Source organism: Rhinolophus ferrumequinum, chromosome 22, assembly GCF_004115265.2.
Source record: "Rhinolophus ferrumequinum isolate MPI-CBG mRhiFer1 chromosome 22, mRhiFer1_v1.p, whole genome shotgun sequence".
NCBI classification, from domain to species: Eukaryota; Metazoa; Chordata; class Mammalia; order Chiroptera; family Rhinolophidae; genus Rhinolophus; species Rhinolophus ferrumequinum.
This window is the reverse complement of record NC_046305.1, coordinates 53,280,324-53,299,923: the sequence shown is the minus strand read 5'-3', so window position 1 is coordinate 53,299,923 and position 19,600 is coordinate 53,280,324. Positions and strand designations below refer to the sequence as shown.

At 54.2% G+C, this 19,600-nt stretch overlaps 1 protein-coding gene across 2 annotated transcripts in view; it reads left to right on the top strand.

Moving 5' to 3' along the window:
* The first annotated feature begins 4,599 nt into the window (after positions 1 to 4,599).
* The window catches only part of KCNN3 (potassium calcium-activated channel subfamily N member 3), a 96,315-nt gene continuing 81,314 nt past the window's right edge, over positions 4,600 to 19,600 (top strand). Inside the window, exons 1-2 of one of the 2 annotated variants that reach the window (XM_033092622.1) lie at positions 4,600 to 4,636; positions 6,829 to 6,924. In XM_033092622.1, coding sequence (XP_032948513.1) covers positions 6,835 to 6,924 — 90 coding nt within the window. In that variant the 5' untranslated portion in view covers positions 4,600 to 4,636; positions 6,829 to 6,834. The remainder of the gene's footprint in view (positions 4,637 to 6,828; positions 6,925 to 19,600) is intronic. The other variant, XM_033092621.1, reaches the window with a different exon arrangement.

Sequence of the window (19,600 nt, the reverse complement as noted above, 5' to 3'; positions counted from 1 at the left end):
ACCCTCCCCATTTTGGTCCTGGTCAGCTGGCTCAGAAGGTCCGTGCCCGCCTCTGGGACATAGCAGAGAGTGTGTCTGGTTTCACCTTGGCTCTCCTGGCACTGGGGATATGCCTCCCGCCTTCCCCAGCCCTGGGTGGGGGCAGGGGTGGGGTGGGGGGAGGTATGAGCCAGAGCAGAAACTCCCTGTAAGGTGACTCAGATGCAGAAAAGGCAGCAGGGATGTTCAGCCCTGTCTCCAGCCCCTGGGACCTGGTAAAGACATGCCCAGGATATAGGGTCAAGTTCAGGTTCAGCTGCCTCTCTAGGGTCACCTCCTCTGGTCGTGCCCTGGTCATTCAGGACACATTGGCATGTCTTCTCCCATTCCAGCTGTCCCAGCCTGCAGCTCCTCCAGGCCCTGTTCACCCGCCCCTTCATCTGCCTGGTGGGATTCAGGCTCAGTAGGCCAGGGGTGGGGTGGGGAAATCCCTGGCATTTTGCAAGTACCCAGCACAGGACGTGGGCACCGTAAGTGTTCAGTAAATATTTATAGTGTGAATGGCTGAGTGACTGGACGTTTGGCTCCCTGCAGACCGCCAAAAGTGTCTTCTTTCTGAAATGCTGGGGTGCAGCCCTAAAATGCTGGTATTGGAAGTCCTCCCGATTGAGTTCACCTGCACTGATCTCTGTGCAGCAAGAAAAAGGGTGTTTGGCTACAAGACATTGTGAATTTTTCTTTGTGTAAAAAAAAAAAAGACTTTTTTTATAGGCATTATTTCACTTCATCCTCCAACACCTGAGAGTAAGATGAGAGAAAGTCCTCTTAGACCTGGTTTGCAGAGAAGGCAATAGAGGCCCAGAAAGGTTAAGTGACAGGTCCAGTGTCACACAGCCAGTGAGCAGCAAAGATGTGACTTGAATTCTGGTGTTTTGATTTTAAATCCCATGTTACTGAGAAAGAGACAGTGGTAATCTTTGTCGGCCACTGTGTTGTGTTTGAGGAAAAGATGGCACGACTAAGTTTCGCTGCTGACCATTTCACACTCACAATTTCATCATGTACAGAAATGCTTGGGAAAAGAAGAAGGAAGGAAGGAAGGAGAGAAGGGAGGGAGGGAGGGAGGGAGGGAGGGAGGGAGGAAGAAAGGAAAGATTTGGAGTGTCCCTGTGATCTGTGTGTGTCATGGCCAAGGTGTGCCATCGGCCATTAGACTTAGCTGAACTTCAGAGACTTTTTGGTCCAAGAGTTGCATTTCACTGGTGGGACTGAGGCTTAGAAGAGTGAAGTGACTTATCCAAAGCCAGGTATTTTCCACGGAGGAGGTGGAGATCCCCTGGGCCCTCTGAGGCTAAGCCCAGGGCCCAGCTCCTGAGTCATTTTGGTTATAAAGTGACCCGGGTTCTTGGAACTTTCCCTGTCTCAGGCCTGTTGGAGATCCAGGTGCCCTCTGAGGTCCCCAGGGCCCACCGTCCCATTCCCTTGTGACAATTTTGCCTGTTTCTCCTGCTTTCAAGTTGAACAGTCCAAGGATACAGGGGAGTCTGAGTGATTCCCCTCTGGCTACGGGTGACCAAAATAGCGTTCTGGTGGCTGACTTCCAGGAGCAGCCAGGCTGGGCAGTCACTCTGAGGATGCCGGGAAGAGCCATGACTATACTGAAATCAGGCAGCTCAACGGGAAGATAGAGCTGAGCTCAGAGATGAGCATGAGGGCGGAGGATGCAGAGTGGAAGAGTGACTGTGAGAGAGGGGCAGCGTGAGCGCAGAGAGGGGAAGAAACAGGGGCATGGTGCTGATGTGAAAGCCCCGGGCTGGGGAGAGAAGCCGTGTCTCCTCCGAGAACAGTAACAAGGATTGTGGTCTTCCCTGCCCGTGGATGACGGACTGGTTTTAATTTGCATAGCATTAATTAGCAAAAGTATCTAATTAGGACAACCATTACAGAGTCACAGTGTTAAGCTGATGCTGAATATCAATCAATTTTGGAGCCTCTCCATGAAATTGAAAGAAAAGCTGACCTTATTAAACAGAAAAGTTTTCTAAATCAATTATTTCCCAAATTGAATACCCAAAATATAGATCTTAATTCAGTAAATACAGACTTTAGATGGTAACCCCCTCTGGGGGTTCCAGGCAGTGACAAAAATCATGAATGGACCACATACCGTGTTTCCCCGAAAATAAGACCTAGCCGGACCATCAGCTCTAATGCGTCTTCTGGAACAAAAATTAATATAAGACCCAGCCTTAATATAATATAAGACCCAGTCTAATATAATATAATATAAGACCGGGTCTTATATTAATTTTTGTTCCAAAAGACGCATTAGAGCTGGTGGTCCGGCTAGGTCTTATTTTCGGAGAGACACGGTATGTGTACACACACACTTTGGGGGTATCAGCTTGGTTGGGGAAGGCACCTGCACGTCCTCATCTTGGTTAAGCTGATGCTCGTATTTCACTTCTGTTCAGTGCCCCTCCAGGGCTCTGCCTGCAAGTATAGGTTTCTGTTCTTTTCAGATTTTTCCAAACAATAAAACATGTTTAGAACTTCAAAGTCTCTGGGAAGATCTACTCATTACAATTCTGGCCCGTGTTGGGAAGCCGCAAGGCAGGCCAGGAGAGCAATTTACACGGCTGGCTCAGAAGCCGGGGAACACGCTTCATAACAGTGTGCACAGCCTCGGGGGAGGAAAGACAGAAGCAGTGCAGAAACCAGAAGCTGGCGGGGTACGGTGGGGCAGGTGCAGCAGGCAGGGGGTGTCGGCGCAAGGGCAGCACAGAACCTGGAGGCAGACAGATACGGAGTAAATCCTGGCGTTTTCAGTCCTGCTTTGTCATTTGTTGGCACATCCTTGGACAAGTTAGGTAACTGCTGGGAGCCTGTTTCCTCTGTAAAAGTGGGTTGGTGATGCCACCTTGTATGGTAAGCCCTACAGGAGTGCTTTATTAAAGATATTTTCATCAATGAGAAATCACAGCTCTGTGAAGGGCTGGCTCATGGCCTGGAGCAGAACGGGGGCCACGTGACGGGGGCATCTTGCAGGAATGCAGTCCACGCGCTGACCCTGCGGCACCCCCGGTGGCTAGTCAGCCTCCACTGGGGAGACAGGAACCCACGGGGATGCCAAGTTTATTTGAAGGAGCACCTGGCATATACTATATAAAATATGGCTAGTTGTGTGACCTTGGAAAAGTCCCTTCATCTCTCCGACCCTCAGTTTCTTTTTCAGTAAAATGGAGACACTATAACCTCGTCTGTAGGGCGAGGATGTGAGGTAAATTGTGTAGGAGGCCTAGTCTGGGGCCTGGCACATAGTCAGTACTCAGTAATGTGAGGTGAAATGAAAGTACTGTTACTAAGTAGTTTCAGGAAGCCCTTATGAAGCATCTGTTGTTCTCAGAGCATCAGAGTGATACAGGATCGATGTAGCATTGCTGGATTCTCAGCCTCCCTGGCAGAAGCAGACAACTCGGGCTGTGAGTGGAGTACCCTGCCACTTTATAACACGGTACTATATTTTATAGTCTGTTTTTTACACCAAAAAAGTTAAAAAAAATAAATGGAAATACACATGTATAGTTTTGGGGTCTGGGTTTTGCACTCGATATGATATCATGAACCTCCCCTCACTCAGTCCTCCGTCACTGGCTGTTCTTAAATTTACTGAGCCTCCCTCGTACTTGCGGGCATGAAGGAATACATGACTTAAAAATCGCTCTCATCTGATGGGGTATCCTTCCTAAGCATTTGTGTGTATTAGGAGTATTACTCTGTTGTTGAAAAGTTCAGAGTTGCAGAGAAGGGTTGACCAGTTGGCCACAGGACTCCCTCCCAGCCCTCTGAGTCCTTCTCAGCCCTCGGATGGGAACGAGAGGGGGCAGAGCAGGTATGGCAGCTTCCCAAGACGTGGTGTATGGCACCTAATTAGCCAACCTTGAGTCGCTGTCATCACCCAAGAACCATATCGATTTCAAGCTTCATTGGAACTCAGGCAGCAAAGAAAAGACGATAATGCAACATTTTACCAAATAGAAAACATTTCTACTTGTTGACATGTTTTCCGGCTTTTGAAAACGATTGATGGTTTATTGACATGTGCTAGAGGATGCAAGGAAACGTGTAAAGTAGTGAGCTGACCCAGTGCCCAGCTCCTCTCCCCCTGGGGCTGGAGCTGGCCAAGGAGTTGGCACCAGCCAAAGCCACAGGTGGGAGTTTCCGCTTATGTAAAATGATGGAAATAGACTTGGATAATGATTTCAGCTAATTTCTGCCAAAAGGAATAAATTAGAGGTTGAAATGTGCAGCCGGTCCCAAACCCTTCCCTGGGGAGGCCTGATGCTTCCCAGATGCCTTGAGACCCCTTTGAAAAGAAAGTTCTGGTCATTTCTGGCTCGAAAACATTGTGAGCTGTCCCCAGTTGGTTCCTGTAGGGTTTGTCTTATCCTAAAACAGTCTGCGTGGCCCTGAACTCACTGCCTCTCTTCAGCCCCAACCAGGTCGATGGTTTGGGTCACGTTTTAGGCATCAAGTAGTGTTTGTGAGGACCGGAACCTTCTTACGGGCTGGAGCTCTGATCTGTTTTCCTTTGTGCCCACAGCTGGAGCAGCCAGTACCAGTCCCCGCTTAGGCACCCCCACACGTGTGTGCTGAGGTAATGATCGCAGGCTGTCCCTCGTTAAACTGTGGACCACGGCAGAGGCTAAAGGAACGTGACTCAGGGTCAGGCCATCGTCCGGGCAGCGCATAAGGGAGACCTTGGCCCACAGCTGGACGACCCCACACAGGGTTCTAGGAAGTCAGAGTCTGTGTCTAAACCGCAGAGGGAGCTTTTGGTGGGCAGGGGCCCTCTGTAAATATTCGACAGCCTCTAATACACTGTTGGACTTCTAGTAGGTGCTCAAGGAGGGAGAGACGGTTGAAATTTGTCATGAGTGCATGAATGCATGAATGAGCCACTTCCTTACTTCTCTCTTGGATCCCCAGTGCCAGCTCATGCCTGGCACAAAGTGGGCCCCAGTCACTATATCAGATAAACGAACGGTAGGTCGACAGATGCCTGGGAGAACTGTTTTCATTCCATCTCAGTCTACAGAGGCTGGATGGGAGCATCGTGGCATCTGGAAGTGCCAGGTTCAAGTCCAAGCCTTGATCTTCCTCTAGCGGTCGCCACATTGGACCGCACTGCAGACCTCAGCGCCACGTTACTCCGCCTCTGAGAGCTTTCTTGACAGGGAAGTCTCCCTCCTTGTCCACCCATTCACTCTGAGTTTCATCAGGCGATTCACCATATCCTACCTTTGAAGTACCTTCCCTTATTGTCTCAAGCTGTCATTTGGGTCTGTTTAAATGGGCACGTCTCACGTTTCTACTCTGTTTCCCATTAGAGAGTGAGCCCGAGGGCTTGTGGGCCGTGCTCTAGGCTGGGAGTCGGAGGCCTGGGCTTTGAACCCTGGCACAGGCCGTTTACCCCTCGGAGCCTCTGCCCGTGGTATCCACAAAGCTGGGACAAAGGCCAGGGGCTGTCATGGGGATGGATGAGAAGCAGTATGTGAAAGCACCTTGTAAACCGTAAGGTGCTTTCCAGAAACCCGGCACTGTTTTGATCCCAGCTCCGCGCATAGGGGCCGTTTCTCATGAGGCATCCACCTCTCAGGATGCCCAGGCCTCCTGCCGCTCACCTGCTACCTCTGCTCGGGGCTGGGTTGCTGTCTTCCTTTGGGATTGAGAACCATCTCTATTTCCTGGCTTTCAAATGCCCACAAGGGCACCGAGTCCCAACCCCAGACGCCCTGAATTTGTAGAGGCAGCGAAGTAAATGACAGTCGTAGCTAACCCTTACATGGCCAGGTGCTGGCCTAGATACTTTACATACACACACCTTTATTTCCCACAGCAGCCCCGTGAGGCAGGTACTCGTGTTATCCCCATGTGACACAGGAGGCAGCTGAGCGCCGAGAGGTGGCGTGAGCAGCCTGAGGTCACGTAGCTAGTAAGTGGCTGTGTCAGGGTTTGGACCAGGTGAGCTGGCCCCGGAGCCCGGGCTCCTAGCCACGTGGGTTCTCCAAGCTTCCTGGGGGCTGGACGACTGCAGTGAAGGCCAAGTAGCCCGTCCTCAGCAGGAGGGACCCCCGGGGGCTCCATCCCAGGACTTCCCTGGGTCAGCCTCCTTCCCTCCCTAGTAGCTCCTCTGCCACCCTTGCTCCCCTCCCTGCCCTTGGCCTAAAACAGGCGATGAGAGCAGCTGCCAGGACATTCTAATTCATTCCTGAAAGAATTCTGCTTGGTCAGAGATGGAAGGGACCTTGGGAATCCTCTGGTTCAGGTTTGTTAAGAGCAAAGAGAGGCCCAGGTTGGCACAGGATTGATGCCCAAACCATTTAATAGCGGTACACACAAGAATTATGTTCACATGACTTATGGGCAGGGAGGCAAAAATTCTAAACAACACATCAGCAAACTGAATCTAGCCGCGCAGAACAAACATAATACATCATGCCCCGACAGAGTTCATCCCAGGAATGCGAAAATGATTTAACCCTAGAAACAGAGGCTGGGGTGGAGGGCTGCAGTGGAGACCAGGGAGCCCACCCCTCATCCCTCGTGCTCAGCAGGAGGGACCCCCGGGGCCTTCTCCTGCCCGGGACCCCCTTTGCTCCAGTGCAGACTCCTTCTCGCTCCAGGAGCTCCTCTGGCCCAGAGCCCAGCCCAAAGCGCTTTCCTTTGTACCCTAGCTGCTCCCAGGAGGGGCTGGTGACAGTCCCTCCTTTGCCCCCATGCCTCCCCCTGTTCATGGCCCCAGAGGAAAACGAGATGCCTAATTGTCTCTCTCTGTTTCTCCTGCAGGAGTCCATGTTTTCGCTGGCCCTGAAATGCCTTATCAGCCTGTCCACCATCATCCTCCTGGGTCTGATCATTGCCTATCACACACGTGAAGTCCAGGTAGGTGCCCTGGCCCTGCCCCTCATGCGGGGGCTGTTCCTTTCACCCCCACCACCCACCCCCAAGCAGCTGTATGGGTGATTTCATAAGACGGTGTCCAAGATCATGGCTGTTCTCTCGGTTTGGGCCGTCACGCGAGAGGGAACTGTGGGGCTGCCCTGTGGTGTTAGAACAACTGCGACGTCACCTTCATCAGGGGTCCACATGCAAACGCGGCTCCACGATTTGGATGGCAGCCTGTGTTCCACCTGTTACTGTGAGAGCCCCTCCGAGTCGCTTTGACTTTTCTGTCTCTTGCTGGATCCTTTCTGAACTGGCGTCATGGAACCACCCCTCTCCCCCAGGGACGCAGACCTGACTCGTGTCACACACACAAGAATCTACTGGTGGCTCCTGCCGGGCTGGGCAGAGTCATCTTCTAGGTAGAGTAGAAGTTGGCTGTGGTCAGAAGCCTCTGTTTCCTGATGCCCAGGAGTGACTTGGCACCCAGAGAAATATTGGCTGGGCCCCGGGGTGCACTTCCAGTTGGCCGACGTCGGGAAGATGGTTTCACCTGGGTTGGGAAGGGCAGGCAGGAGGGAGCAGGTCTGCGGCGTCGTCTTGCGACATTGAGTCTTCCGATCACCCTCCCTTCAGGCTGGCCTGCTCCACTGGGGACCTGGGTATCCAGGTGTTTTTCCTCACACACAGAATCTGGATATAATCCCGGTACTTTGGCTGGAGGAACACAGAGAGAGCCACGTCTGGCCCGTGGCGAGAGATTGACAAAGGCCAGAACTCAGAACGGCTGGGGCCGGGCCTCCGCCGTGACCTCTTCTCATGGTGTGTCTTTGGTCAGCCCGTGACCTTTCCAGGCTGGAACGTGGAGGGTTTTGCTCCACCTCGGACGGGTTGTTGTGATGATGGAGAGTACGAGAGAGCACGCGGTAAGCTGTCCTCAGCGTTGTCGGGGTGCAGACAGATGTGGGGGTGAGTGCCCACTCCTAGAGGCAGGGTCTGCTTTCCTGTTGAATGTCGGGGCCATGGCTGGCCTGGACACAGAGGCCTTGGCTCCAGGCCACCTTTGCAGGGCTGCGCCGTCTGTCGCCGACCAGGGGACACTGATCCATGAGGCTGGGGCTCTGTAGTCTCTGGTCATCACAGGTGCACAGCGGTTCTGCTCTTCGGGCTGAGTCCCAGGTGCTACCAAGCTGCTTGTTGGAATTGGTACTGGACAAATCATGTGGCCTTTGGGCTGCACCATTGTGCAGTCAGCTCCAGAAAGGAACCAGGCGTGCAGGCCGGAGGGAACGCGGCAGGAGTCAGTCTGGGCCCCAGTCTAGGTCCCGCACCGAAAACCAGCCATGGGGCCAGGGAGTCCGTCAGCCTCTCTCAGCCCCCATGTCCTTAACTGGAGGGAGTCTTTGTTATTATATGTCACCTGACCTGTGTAGAAGGTGTCACCCAGGCCAAAGAAAAAGGCAGAATCACAGAGCTCAGCTACTATGCGGGCTTGTCTGGGGGAACACGAGCGGTTCCCAGCCATACCCCCACTACGGTCCCTCTAAGCCTGGCTGCTCCCTCATTCCACTCCAGGCATTGGGATTAGAAGAGCCAGGCGCGCCTCCCTCTGATTCTCCTGGGGTCCTCGTTCCCGGCTCAGGGCCTGCAGCCTTGGTTGTCAGACCTGATCGGGCCCCGCTGTGGTCGTGACCTTAGTTCTAGGCTGGTGGCATGGCCATGTGGCTGACAGGCCAGCACTTAGCTGGGCACCCTTTGTCCCATCTCAGCTCACAGCTCACTCTGCTTTGCCCTAATCATGGGCAGCAGAGGACGCTATTTCGTTCACTTACCTTGGCCTGGCACTCACAGTTTGGAGAAACAAAGTGACATCTGACATCAGTGGTATGGAATCCTGGCTCACACACTTCAGCCTCGATGACCTTGGGCCACTAAGAACTTCTCTGCACCTCAGTTTCCCCATCTGAAGCATGGGAGTCATATCACCCACTTTGCTGAACTCTTCGGATTGGTAACAGTAGAGAACAGTAGAGTGGGCGTTCACGAAATGGAAACTTCTGTCCCTTTTCTGCCCCAGCTGGGCCTTGTTCATGTACGACCTGGGCCCGCCATCATGACTGCGTGGTACCAGCAGGCGGCAGGGCTTCCTCCCCACACCGGCCCGGACCCGCCTGCACCCTTAGCTCCATTGCCTAGCCCCCTAGAATACTTGACTTGCTGTCTCTTGGGTTGTCACCAGGACCTGGCTCCCTCTGCCTCTTACTTTTACCGTAAAGTTCTTTCTGCACACAGATGGACCTTCTCCTGCCAGAGGGACATGGCAGTGGTTTGGGCCCAGATAGTCAGCCTGGCTCCTGCGAGGTCCGCTTGTAGCACCTCGGCTGGCCATACTGTAGTTTTCTGTTCCACGTCTTTCTCCCCTACTCCAGGGACAGTGATGTCACCAATCTTTGCATTTCCAGAGACCCACAGTGTCCAACAAAGAGCTGGTGTTTGCAGTGCATGTTTTGAATGAAAGGGTGCTGGATTCAAGATCCCTGGTTTCCAAAACGTTTTAGACCATCCCTTAGCTCTGTGGTCTTGGGCCTCAGTTTCCTCATCTGTTAACTGGGGATCCTGAGACCCCCCAGTTCTGTAATTCTCTGAGGTCTGGTGTGGGGACTGGCTTCCTGAGAGGAAGGAGTACTGCCAGGACTTATCCAGAGGGAGCAGAAGGGGATCGAGTGCCCCGGGCGGGAAGTCCCCTGGCTCAGAGCCTGGGGACAGGGGTGGGCGGTGCAGACATACCCACATCTGGGCGCCTGGTGGGGAGCCTTGGTATCCTTGGTGAAGCTGCAGCAGCAGGACGTTGTAAGACAGTGCCTGGCACGTAGCAGGTGCTCCACTAATGTTTGTTGAATTAAACCAGGGACACCGCTGTGAGCCTAGGATACGGCATAGTTCAGTGGCCGATGTCACATGTTCCGTGTGAGGATGGGAACTTTAGAGATCATTTCAGTGTGTGCTTCTCAGCCGTATTTGACGTAAAGGCATCAGTCAGATCAAAGGCACGGGTACCCACTCTTGTTTGTAAGGATGGATCCCCTCAAGATCTGGGGTTGGTCTCCAGAGATTTCTAGTCTGCTTCAACCTGGAGAGAAACACGATGGTGACGGGACATCACGAGGCCTTCAACCTCATGAACTCGAAACGCAGGGGCCGTGGGAGGAGAGACTTCTAATTTACTCAGTATGTAAAAGTGGAGGTCTCAGCTGACAGGGAAGTTACTTCAAATTATAGGGTATCAATTATACTCAAGAGACAGCTCACGTTACAAAAAGGCTCACCCGCTGTGTCATGATGTCCCCTGGTCAGAGCGCCCTTCCGGGTGACGGGGACTCAGGCGCCTGGAACGCAGGCGTGTCACCGGCCCAGAGGCTGCCGGGTCCCACTGCTAAGTGAGGTCGTGGTATCTTCCATCGGGGAACGGGCAGGACGGTTCATGCTGAGTCCCGCTGTGTCCTCACCCTCCCTTCTCCCTGTAGAAGAAAGTAGGTTCAGGTCACATCCTGAACTTACCTGTAAGTACTTTATGTCCGGCATTAGGAATCCAGAAGTGATTCCGACCCGACCCCTGCCTTTGGAAGCTGTGACCCGTGTGACGCAGGCCAGTAGGCGCCTTAATACGAGGCGGGTAGGAAACGCCACGTTGCCACAGAGGACCAGGCACATTTCACAGGCTTTAACGGACACTTGTGTTCACTGGGCACAGGAAGCTTGTGTGTTTGGGCTGAAACTGGCCTGGAGCATTTTAGAGGCGTGGAGAGAGAAGGGAAGGAAGGTGCATCTGTCCTCCGGGGAGATGGCAGCCGCCGAACCTCAGTGGGGCTGGGTCTCCATCCTTGCAGGCCCTCGAAAGACATCTCCTCAGGGTGTCCCTGGCTGGTGGGCTGATGGATTAAAATTGCCTTCACTGGGCTCAGAGAAGGACCAATGGCCGAGGCCGTCCTTCTGTGCGGAATGGATTGGGAACCCCTGAGATCCTCAGGCCTCCCGACAGACGGCCCTCTCAGCCTGCTTGGTCTGAGGATATCAGCTCCTGAACCCCGGTGTGCTGTGCAGAGAGGAGGAGGCAGCTCCAAGCACCCAGGGTGGCTCCCGTGTGGAGCGCGACGGGAAATTCCAGGTGGTGTCTCCTCTGCCAAGCTCACATGCACCTCCTGCTCCACTCTCGAGAAGTTCTCCCTGGACAGATCGCAGCACATAGGAGCCTGGGAACGGGGAGTGTGTTCCCAGGGGGCCACTGTGCATTAGCTGGGGACACCCCCTGCCCTCCTGCCAGCCCTCCCACACCTGGTGGGGCTGGAAGGAAAGGCGAGAAGGTGAGCAACAGCTCAGCCTTCGTCACCGCCTGCATAGTCCGAACTCTGTGCGTCCCTTGTCAGCTTCCCTTCCCCAGACGGAGAGGCTGCTGCCACGCTAGCCGCTACCTCAGTGATGAGGGAGGCACCGCCTCTTGTCTCGGGCTTTGTATATTTTGGAGAGTTCTCACCTGTATTATCAGACCTCTGGGCTGCCTGATGTCACCTCTTGGACTTTCAGGTTTCAGCATAGGTATTTCCTCCCCCAGGCGTCTTTCCTGCCAACCCCACACCCTGGGCAAGACACTCCTTGTAGGTGGTAGGTCAGCGTCGGCTCTGGCCCCTGACACCGCAGGTCTCCTGTGGAACTGTAAACACTATCTTTTGCCCACGCCCGCTCCCTGGCTGCGTGTCCATGGCGATGGGGACTGACTGGCAGGGTGTCGCTGTCGTGTCCCAGAGCTGAGAGCGCCCAGTGCCTAGCAGGTATTCAACACATGTCAACCAATGAATGGACGACAAAGCCGGGGGGCATTTGGGGCAGATTTATTCTCCTCTCATCTGCGGAGAGAAAACGGGGTCTCTATGAGGCTGAAAGCCCAGTCTGAGAAGCCCTGGTTTCTGGCCTGTGCTTTTCATCATAAGGGTCGAGGGTCTCAGAGGGCGACCCCTGCAAGCTGGCCACGCCCACTGTGGTCCTGCCTGCCACCCGCTCGTCCCCTCTTGTTGGTGGCCTCAGTCCCAGCACCTCTTCACTAGTGGACCTGCTACTGGCCATGGATTGCTATGGTTACCACGCCAGCCCTGGCAGTCTGTGTGTGACATTTTGGTTTTATTTGCTAAATATTTAAACACGTGGGTTTAACCCTTTCTGCCTCACCGAGGGCCATCCTTCTCCGCTGCCCCTGCATGTAGGTTTGAAGGCCTTGCTGCTGTTTCCTTGTCCTCGAGTCTCACGGCCCAGAGTGGTAGGGCCTGCGGGTCAGGTGTCACAGCAGGGCTTTCTCAGCTGCCTGTATTGACTTTCTGTTTTGTCACTTGGAAATGTCACCCTGTGTCATGCTTCTTAACAGGGCGTGTGCAGGGTCTGTTAACAGGTGTGAAAATTGCCACCCCCGGCATGTGAAGACTTGTCCCAGCCGGGAGGGGCAGCCCCAGAACTCTGAGGCAGCCCGCTGGGGCTTTCTTGACTTGCAGGCAAAAGCCTCTTGCCAAGTCCTCCAGAAGCTTCTTTAGATCCGTGCATCCAGGATGTTAGGGGAGTCCTCTGCCCTTGAGCCCTGGCAGGGGGATAGAGGGCAAACGGGGTTCAGAGGTATGGGTTTGTGAATGGAAAGGTGGTGTCACCTCACCTCCATGTTCCTCCCCTGTTGGCTCAGGAGAGGGGGCCCTGGGCAGCTGAATCCAGCCATGGGTGTGTTGCTGTGGAAAGCACACCCTGTCCTCACCCTGGATCCTGTGGAGTGAGGTGGCCGGCTCTCCTCTCAAGCTTCCGCTGTAATGCAGGGACATGAGAGATCCCCGTCCAAGGTGGGCAGCTACGTGAAGGAAAGGGTTCTGAGGAAAAGCAGCCCGGTGCCGTCCTACTGGCAGGGTTTCTGCCCAGTAGGCCTCTGCCACCTTTTCCTGGTACAAAGGGCCTGTGGCCTGTCCGTTCGGGATCCCAATCACTGGGTGAGCTTGGACCCGCTACTTCTCTCTCAACCTCGGTTTTGTCATCTGTAAAGTGGGCAGATTGGACCAGATGATCTCTGGGATTCCATGTCTGAAGGCTGCTCAGTGACAAGGAGAGAAAAACGGAGGTTGAGTAGCTGTGAATGGTTTTGCTAACAATGCCCAACAGAGTTTGTATTCAGGAAGCTCCCGCGGGGGACTGTCCACGCAACCTGTCCCTTCTCCTAAGGGAAAAGGCTGTCCCCTTAATATAGCCTTGAACTTGAAGTAGTAAACAATCATAAAGAGAGCTCTTGGGCTCCAACCTCTTCAAGTGTAAAGGTGACTCCTCTTACGTCTCTTACCAATATAAACTGGTCAGACATCGTAAAGCTTTTAGGATAAATACAGTCAGTGGCCAGTTCCCGTCCTCAGTGCTGGGTTCCCACCTTCTTCCACGAATGCAAACTCCCACTGCTCCAAAGTCACTGGGGAATGACTGTCAACTTAACAGAACGTTCTGTCTCCCTGAGGGTGACAGTATAGACCTTCCATGACTTTTTCAGCGTGAATTACTCCTATTATATTTTGTGTGGTTATTGTTTCTATTTTTAAACGGTGACCTGGTCCCCTACAGCAGTAGTTTTCAACCAGGGAAAGGCATCAGCTCTGCTGTGCCACGTCTGTGAACCCCACGTCTGTGGGGATGTGTTTTGAAAGCACTGCAGGGGGGGGTCTCCTGATGAAGAAACAGCCGCTCCCCTGTGAGCTCAGTGAGGGTGCAGGGCCACCTCTTCTCTTAGCCATCTCGGTGGTCGTTCCTGCTGTGCCAGTCGGTAAAAGGTGTTGTACATAGTAGGAGCTCAGTGGTTCTAAATCTGGGCTGAAGACAATGGACACTCGGAGGATTTGGGAAATTGGGAGGCGCCGTAGATGTGTTAGTATATGGAGTCTTTTTTACAATGACCATTACATCGTACCGCCAAGAAAATTCTGATAATTCTGGTCTCCTGTTTAAAGGAATCTGGTACAATGACATTTTCCTCTTTTTAAGAGAAAAGATAGCAAAAATCCCTGCTCAGATTCTCCAAAGCCCAATCATTGGAAAAGATGTGAACGGGGCTTCGTTTATCTTTGAATTAAGTAACTGAATACAGTTCAGACAAAGTTCAGCCATTTCCTTCATCACTAATACAGACCTGTCCGGCCGTGGGAAGGGTTGTGGTCAGTAGACCGAGGCCCGAGTTGTGACGCTGTCATTAAAAAAAATTTCTTGAATTGTGGTAAAATCTACATAACACGATGTTTGCTGTTTGAACCCCTTTTTAAGTGCACAGTTCAGTGGCCGTGAACACGCCCACGCTGTTGTTCAGCCATCACCACCGTCCAGCTCTAGAACTGGCTTTGTCATTTTGTGGCTCATGGGGGTGGGTGTCCGAGGCCCATGGTGGACTCTCCTCACCCACTCACCTCCTACCAGCACCCGCCAGGGCTCAGCCTCTGAACCTGCCCTTCACCCTGTCCTCACGCTCTCACGTCACAGGCCCGGGTTCTGATTCCAAGTTTAGATTTGGAAAAGGGCTTGTAACCCACAAATGATAATGACGGTGGCCTCCGTGTGTCGCTGTCTTTGAATCCTCACGACAGTCCTGCCAGGTGGATTCTGTGATGTGTCCAAGGTTGTGGGACCGGCGAGAGGCAGGGCGGGACTCAGGCCAGGCTTGACTGTCGTCTCCAAGCCTGTCAGGCTGCCCTGCCTCGGGGAGAGCCCCGTCCCCCAACTGTGCCCTTCCCGGAGTGTCCACAGTGCCTGAGCACACCTGGGAGCTGGGCTGACCACTGGGACTCCCCTCCAGAACAGGGTGAGGAGAGCGACCATGTCGGAGGGAGGGCTGACCACCACCCACAGGCTGTTGGGCCAACCCTGCAGCAGCACCTGCGCCCCGCCCCCAGCCACACCTCCAGAGGGGACCCCCAGCCTCTGCTCTGCCCTCTGGTGGCTCCTCTGCCTATTAGAAGCCCTTCCTTATCCTGGTTTCCCTGCTGTCCTCCCCTTGGGTCCCAGGCCCGCCCCAAGGATGGGGTCCAGCATTGCAGGGAGTTGGGGGCTGTCATCTCAGGGTGGGATTCTGGCCATCAGTGCTGGGACTCGCCCCTGCTGGGCTCCTAGAAGCCCTGGCTGCCTGGGGGGTTCCTCTGAGGGGCTGGCTCCTGCTTCCTGGGCCACACACTGCTCTCCTGGAGCTACAGGGTCCCTGCCAGTCCCCTGGCCCTCAGGACCACACCTGACTACCCGCATGCCAACGCTGTCTGAGCCCTGGGCTGCAGGTGGCCTGGGCGTGCCAGGCTTCGGCAGCCACCAGTCTCCCCACGCTTATTACCTCCTCCTTCTGCCTGTCCCTGTGGTAACAGGGACACCCAGTCCCCCCTCCCCAGGTTGGACACAGGACTTCCCAAGGTCTTCTCTTCAGATGAAGCACCCCAACTTCCCTGGCACAGTTGTTACAGGACCACTGTCTCCGTCCTGCCCCCACTGCTCTGCCCAGGGGTGCCAGCCTGTCAGTATTGGGCCGCCTACCTGCTTTTTCACTTCATTGCTGCTCCCCAAAGACAGCCATGCCTTTTGACTTGCATAGCAGCCCATTCGTTCCCACTGAATGGAATGTTTCTAAAACCCTCTATTCTTCCCAGAGCTGCTAAGCCACAGGCTCCCCGCCCCCTGCCCCCCATGCCTGCTTGTACAGTTGGCTTTTGGGGGCAAGAGCTACACCTTTCGCTGGTCTCTGTTAGTTTCTCCACATTCATTTTAGCCCTTTGTACCAGGGCTTGTAGCATCTCAGCCAACAGGCGTGTTTGGGCCTCCCGGCTTCCGGTTCTTTCATACTCCGTGAGCCTGACTGCTGGTTTCACCAAACCATTGACACATATGTGGACCCAGAAATGGAATCTGGGGAACTCAGCTTCCTTGTGTTGGATTAAAAATGGGAGGAATGGAGAAAATGAAGTTCAAGGATTTGCACATTTTTCTGTTCTAAGTGTTTTGTGGCCTCCCCGCAGGCTGTGGTTCTTGCTTCCTCCTCCCAGGCCGCCCCGCACTGAGCCCTGCTGGGCCGTCACCCAGTGTCTACTGAGCTGCCCTCGGGGGCAGGGCCGGGCAGGGTGGGCCCGTTTCTGCTGCTCACGGTCTTTGAGATGAAAGCATGAGGTGGGCACTGGCCACCTGGCAGGACTAGGTTGTCACAATGTTGCCCCAACAAGCTGTTTATAGAGTGTTGTGCATGGTCACATATCCCTGTGGCTCCAGCATGGCCAAAGCCACGCTCAGCCGCAGCTGCTGGCCTTGGCCGTGACTGCTGACCTGGGGCTCCCCTGGCCACGGCCACAAACCAGAGATCAGTGACCAGCCACGGTGGAGCCATGGGCCAGGTGCAGAGCAGCTGGAGCCTGTGAACTCAGTACCACAGGCAGGTACACCACGGACCCTGCTGCTGGTGTCGGCGACCATAGACCCTGCCTCTCGCTGACCTCACTTCCCTCATTTGTGCAAACTGGGCAGGGAGCTGAATGCTCGCCAAGGCTCCTCCTGGCACCCCCGGTGCCTCTTGCTAGAATGTACTAGAAACCTTATTGATTTGAGCGCAAAAAGAAATGACCACCCCTGGGTGTGCGTGTGTGGAATGGGAGGTGAGGGGGTGGGTAGGGCAATATTTGTCTTCCTGCTGCTGTTAGAAATAGCAACGGCTGTCCACCTCCCCTGAGGACTGGACAAAAGCTGATTAATTCACTCTGCACAGAGCTATTGAAGGTTTTTTCTGAGCCGAGCACCACGAGGACAGGACGGCAATGTCCCTGCCCTAACCGGGCTTGTGATCTAACGGGGAGATAAACACTCAGACTCCCGCTGAGGCTGCCAAGAGCCGAGAGCTGGCTGCCCAGCGAGGGTGCGCCGGGCACAGCCAGGACGCCCCCCCATGGGAATGATGCCCCTGCCTGGACTGGCTGAAGGTGCAGGTGGGGCGCAGGTGCTTTAGGGGGAGGGACCCGCTCGAAGAGGTTTGGAGAGCAGGAAAGCTCAGAGCTTCTGGGGGTGGGAGGGAATGATGGTGAGATGGAGCCAGAGCCTGGTGAGGCGGGGCAGGAGAGATCAGGGGTCCATGTGGGTCCACGGTGGGAGTAGCCCCTAACTGTCGGTTGGGAGGGGCTTAGGGAAGTCAGGGAACCGATCCCCAAGTTGTGTTAGCAAAGCATTTTTACGTAGGACTGACAAAACATCACTAGTCAGTAGTAAGACAAGGGGTGGGCCGGGTGGGGAGACTGGGGGAGGCCGCCCCCCCCCCCAGTTGGGGCACTTCTGCTGACTCTAAATAAAGCACAGGATTGGGCTGGAGGAAACGTGGGGAAAAGCTCCTTCTTTGGGGAATCTTTAGGAATAAAGATGACAGCCACCTGTACACGCTTATTCAAGAGTAGGAGGCAGGGAAACACCCCTCTGGACCCCAGAATCTGAGGTTCTGTGACCTCGCGGACGGGACTCGAGCTGCCACGATCAAGGCTTTTAAGGAGCCGAATTTGTTTTGCTCTGTTGGATCTTCTGAGATGTTTAGCAGGAGCTGCCCTGAGACTTTAAAAGAACCTCGGGATTTTATCATTTTGCCCTTATTGTTCCCAAGCACAGCCTCCAGCAAAGCAGTCCAGAGTCTGCGACCCCCCTCAGGGAGTTTGGTCTTTGCCTGCAGCCATCTGCAGGTTTGGGGAGGGGGCCTGGCCCACATGGTCACCCTCCCAGAGTGCTGGCTGGATGGGCTCCTGTCTTGAGATTTGGCTGTTGCCTGCAGGAGCATGACGTCACCCAAGACTCGGGGCTTCTCAGTTGGTAGTGGGCCGGGCAGGTGCAAACGCAGCCAGTGGAGACGCAGGAGATAAGCTTCCTGTGGCTTGTCAAGGAATAGGTGACGTGCTCAGGAACTGACGACCTTGGCTTCTAGCAGGAGAACTTTCCAGCCGCCGCTCTGAGACAGTTTTTCCCCTTCTCCGTTTCTTTTTTGGTCCTTTATCAGCATCATCTAAACCTTCCTCGTTCCACCTGGCTCTCCTTTCTCCCTCCAATCTTTCCTGTCTTTCATATCTAAACCTATGGTGTCTGTCACTGAGAGCTGGCTTCGTGTGTGTGTGTGTGTGTGTGTGTGTGTGTCTTTCAAGCTGAATTGACAGGGCTGAGTTTTACAGATGATACTGCCTGGCTCTGGACAAAAGAAGGACGAGGACAGTGAGGGACAGGATCTCTTGTAGCAGAGAACATTCTGATCTGGGTGAGCCTGCAGGATAAATTTAGTTCCCAGGGCTGGTACAATATTCTAATTTGGTGGGAATCCTTGGGAGCCCACAGTGGGGAGTGGACGCATTCTCCCTCACCTGCCTGGGCCAGTTCAGGGGCCACAGGAAACCCAAGGCTTATGACCATTAGGCAGAAGTGCAATTTCGGCCACCCTGACCCGACGCAAGATTTATTCATTTGGCTCCAACTTTCCTTCAAGTCCCTTTCTAGTTGTTTGGAGTTCTTGAAGCTGCTGTATCTTTTATGGCTGGCATGTCAAGGTGAGTGGGCTGTGCTATCTGTGTCCTCATGTTCCTAGGATTAAATCAATAATGATTGAAATATTAATGGGGCCTTTCTGAGAAGAAAATGAAATCTGGTACAGAGGGGAGCATTTTAGATTCAGAATCAAGAGTCTGAATCCAGGTCCGCTGCTAACAGGTGTCTCGGGCCAATCACTGACCGTCCTGAGTCTGTTTGCCCCTCTGTGGAATGGGATCCTAGTGGATGCTGCAAGCGTCAGTTATAAGGGCAGGGTGCCAAGGCCCACGAGAGCCGGCACAGCAGGGGTTTGATGAATATTCGATTTAGGACCCTCCTTTGCCAAGCCGACCACCACTACAAACCCCGTTCTCACCCACTGGTTTGGCAACTATTGGCATACTGGACCCCTGGCGCCCCGTTCCGTGAAGTTTCTGAGGCCCTTGCTGATGGTTCCCACGGTCCTTTCTTAGCTGGTGGTCAGGAACTCCCTGGGGGGCCTCGCTTCCCACCCTTCTCCCCTCCCCTCCCACCCGCAGCCCCATTTCCTGTTGTTTCTCACAGAGTCAGGAAGCAGAAACACTGGTGCGTGCGGTGTGAATGGGCACAGACTCTGGGAGCCTCTTGCCCTGTCCAGGAAACACTGGCTGGTTCCCACCAGCTCAGGCCCCATCATGAGCTTACAGCTGACGCACGGGGCATGGGAGCGCTCAGCCACCTCAGGGGCTGGGGACGAGCAGCCCCGTGGCAGGTGCACGGATGCGTGGACCGCAGGAGGAGGCAGCACCCTGACGGGATGCTGACGGCACAACTGATAACAGCAGTAAGGCTTCCAGAGCACTAAGAACAGTGCTACGTGTTTTACACAGTCTCCCTCATTGACGAGGCACGCTGTCCCTGATTTATTCCCATCCACTCTGTGTTACTTTCCTATTGCTGCTGTAGCAAATGACCACACACCGAGTGGCCGAAAAACAACACACGTTTGTTATCGTTCAATCCTGGAGGTCTGAAGTCCAAAATTAGTCTCACTAAGCTAAAATCGAGGTGTCCATGGCAGGGCTGTGGTCCCTTCAGGAGGCTGTAGGGCAGGGCCCCTACCTTTGCC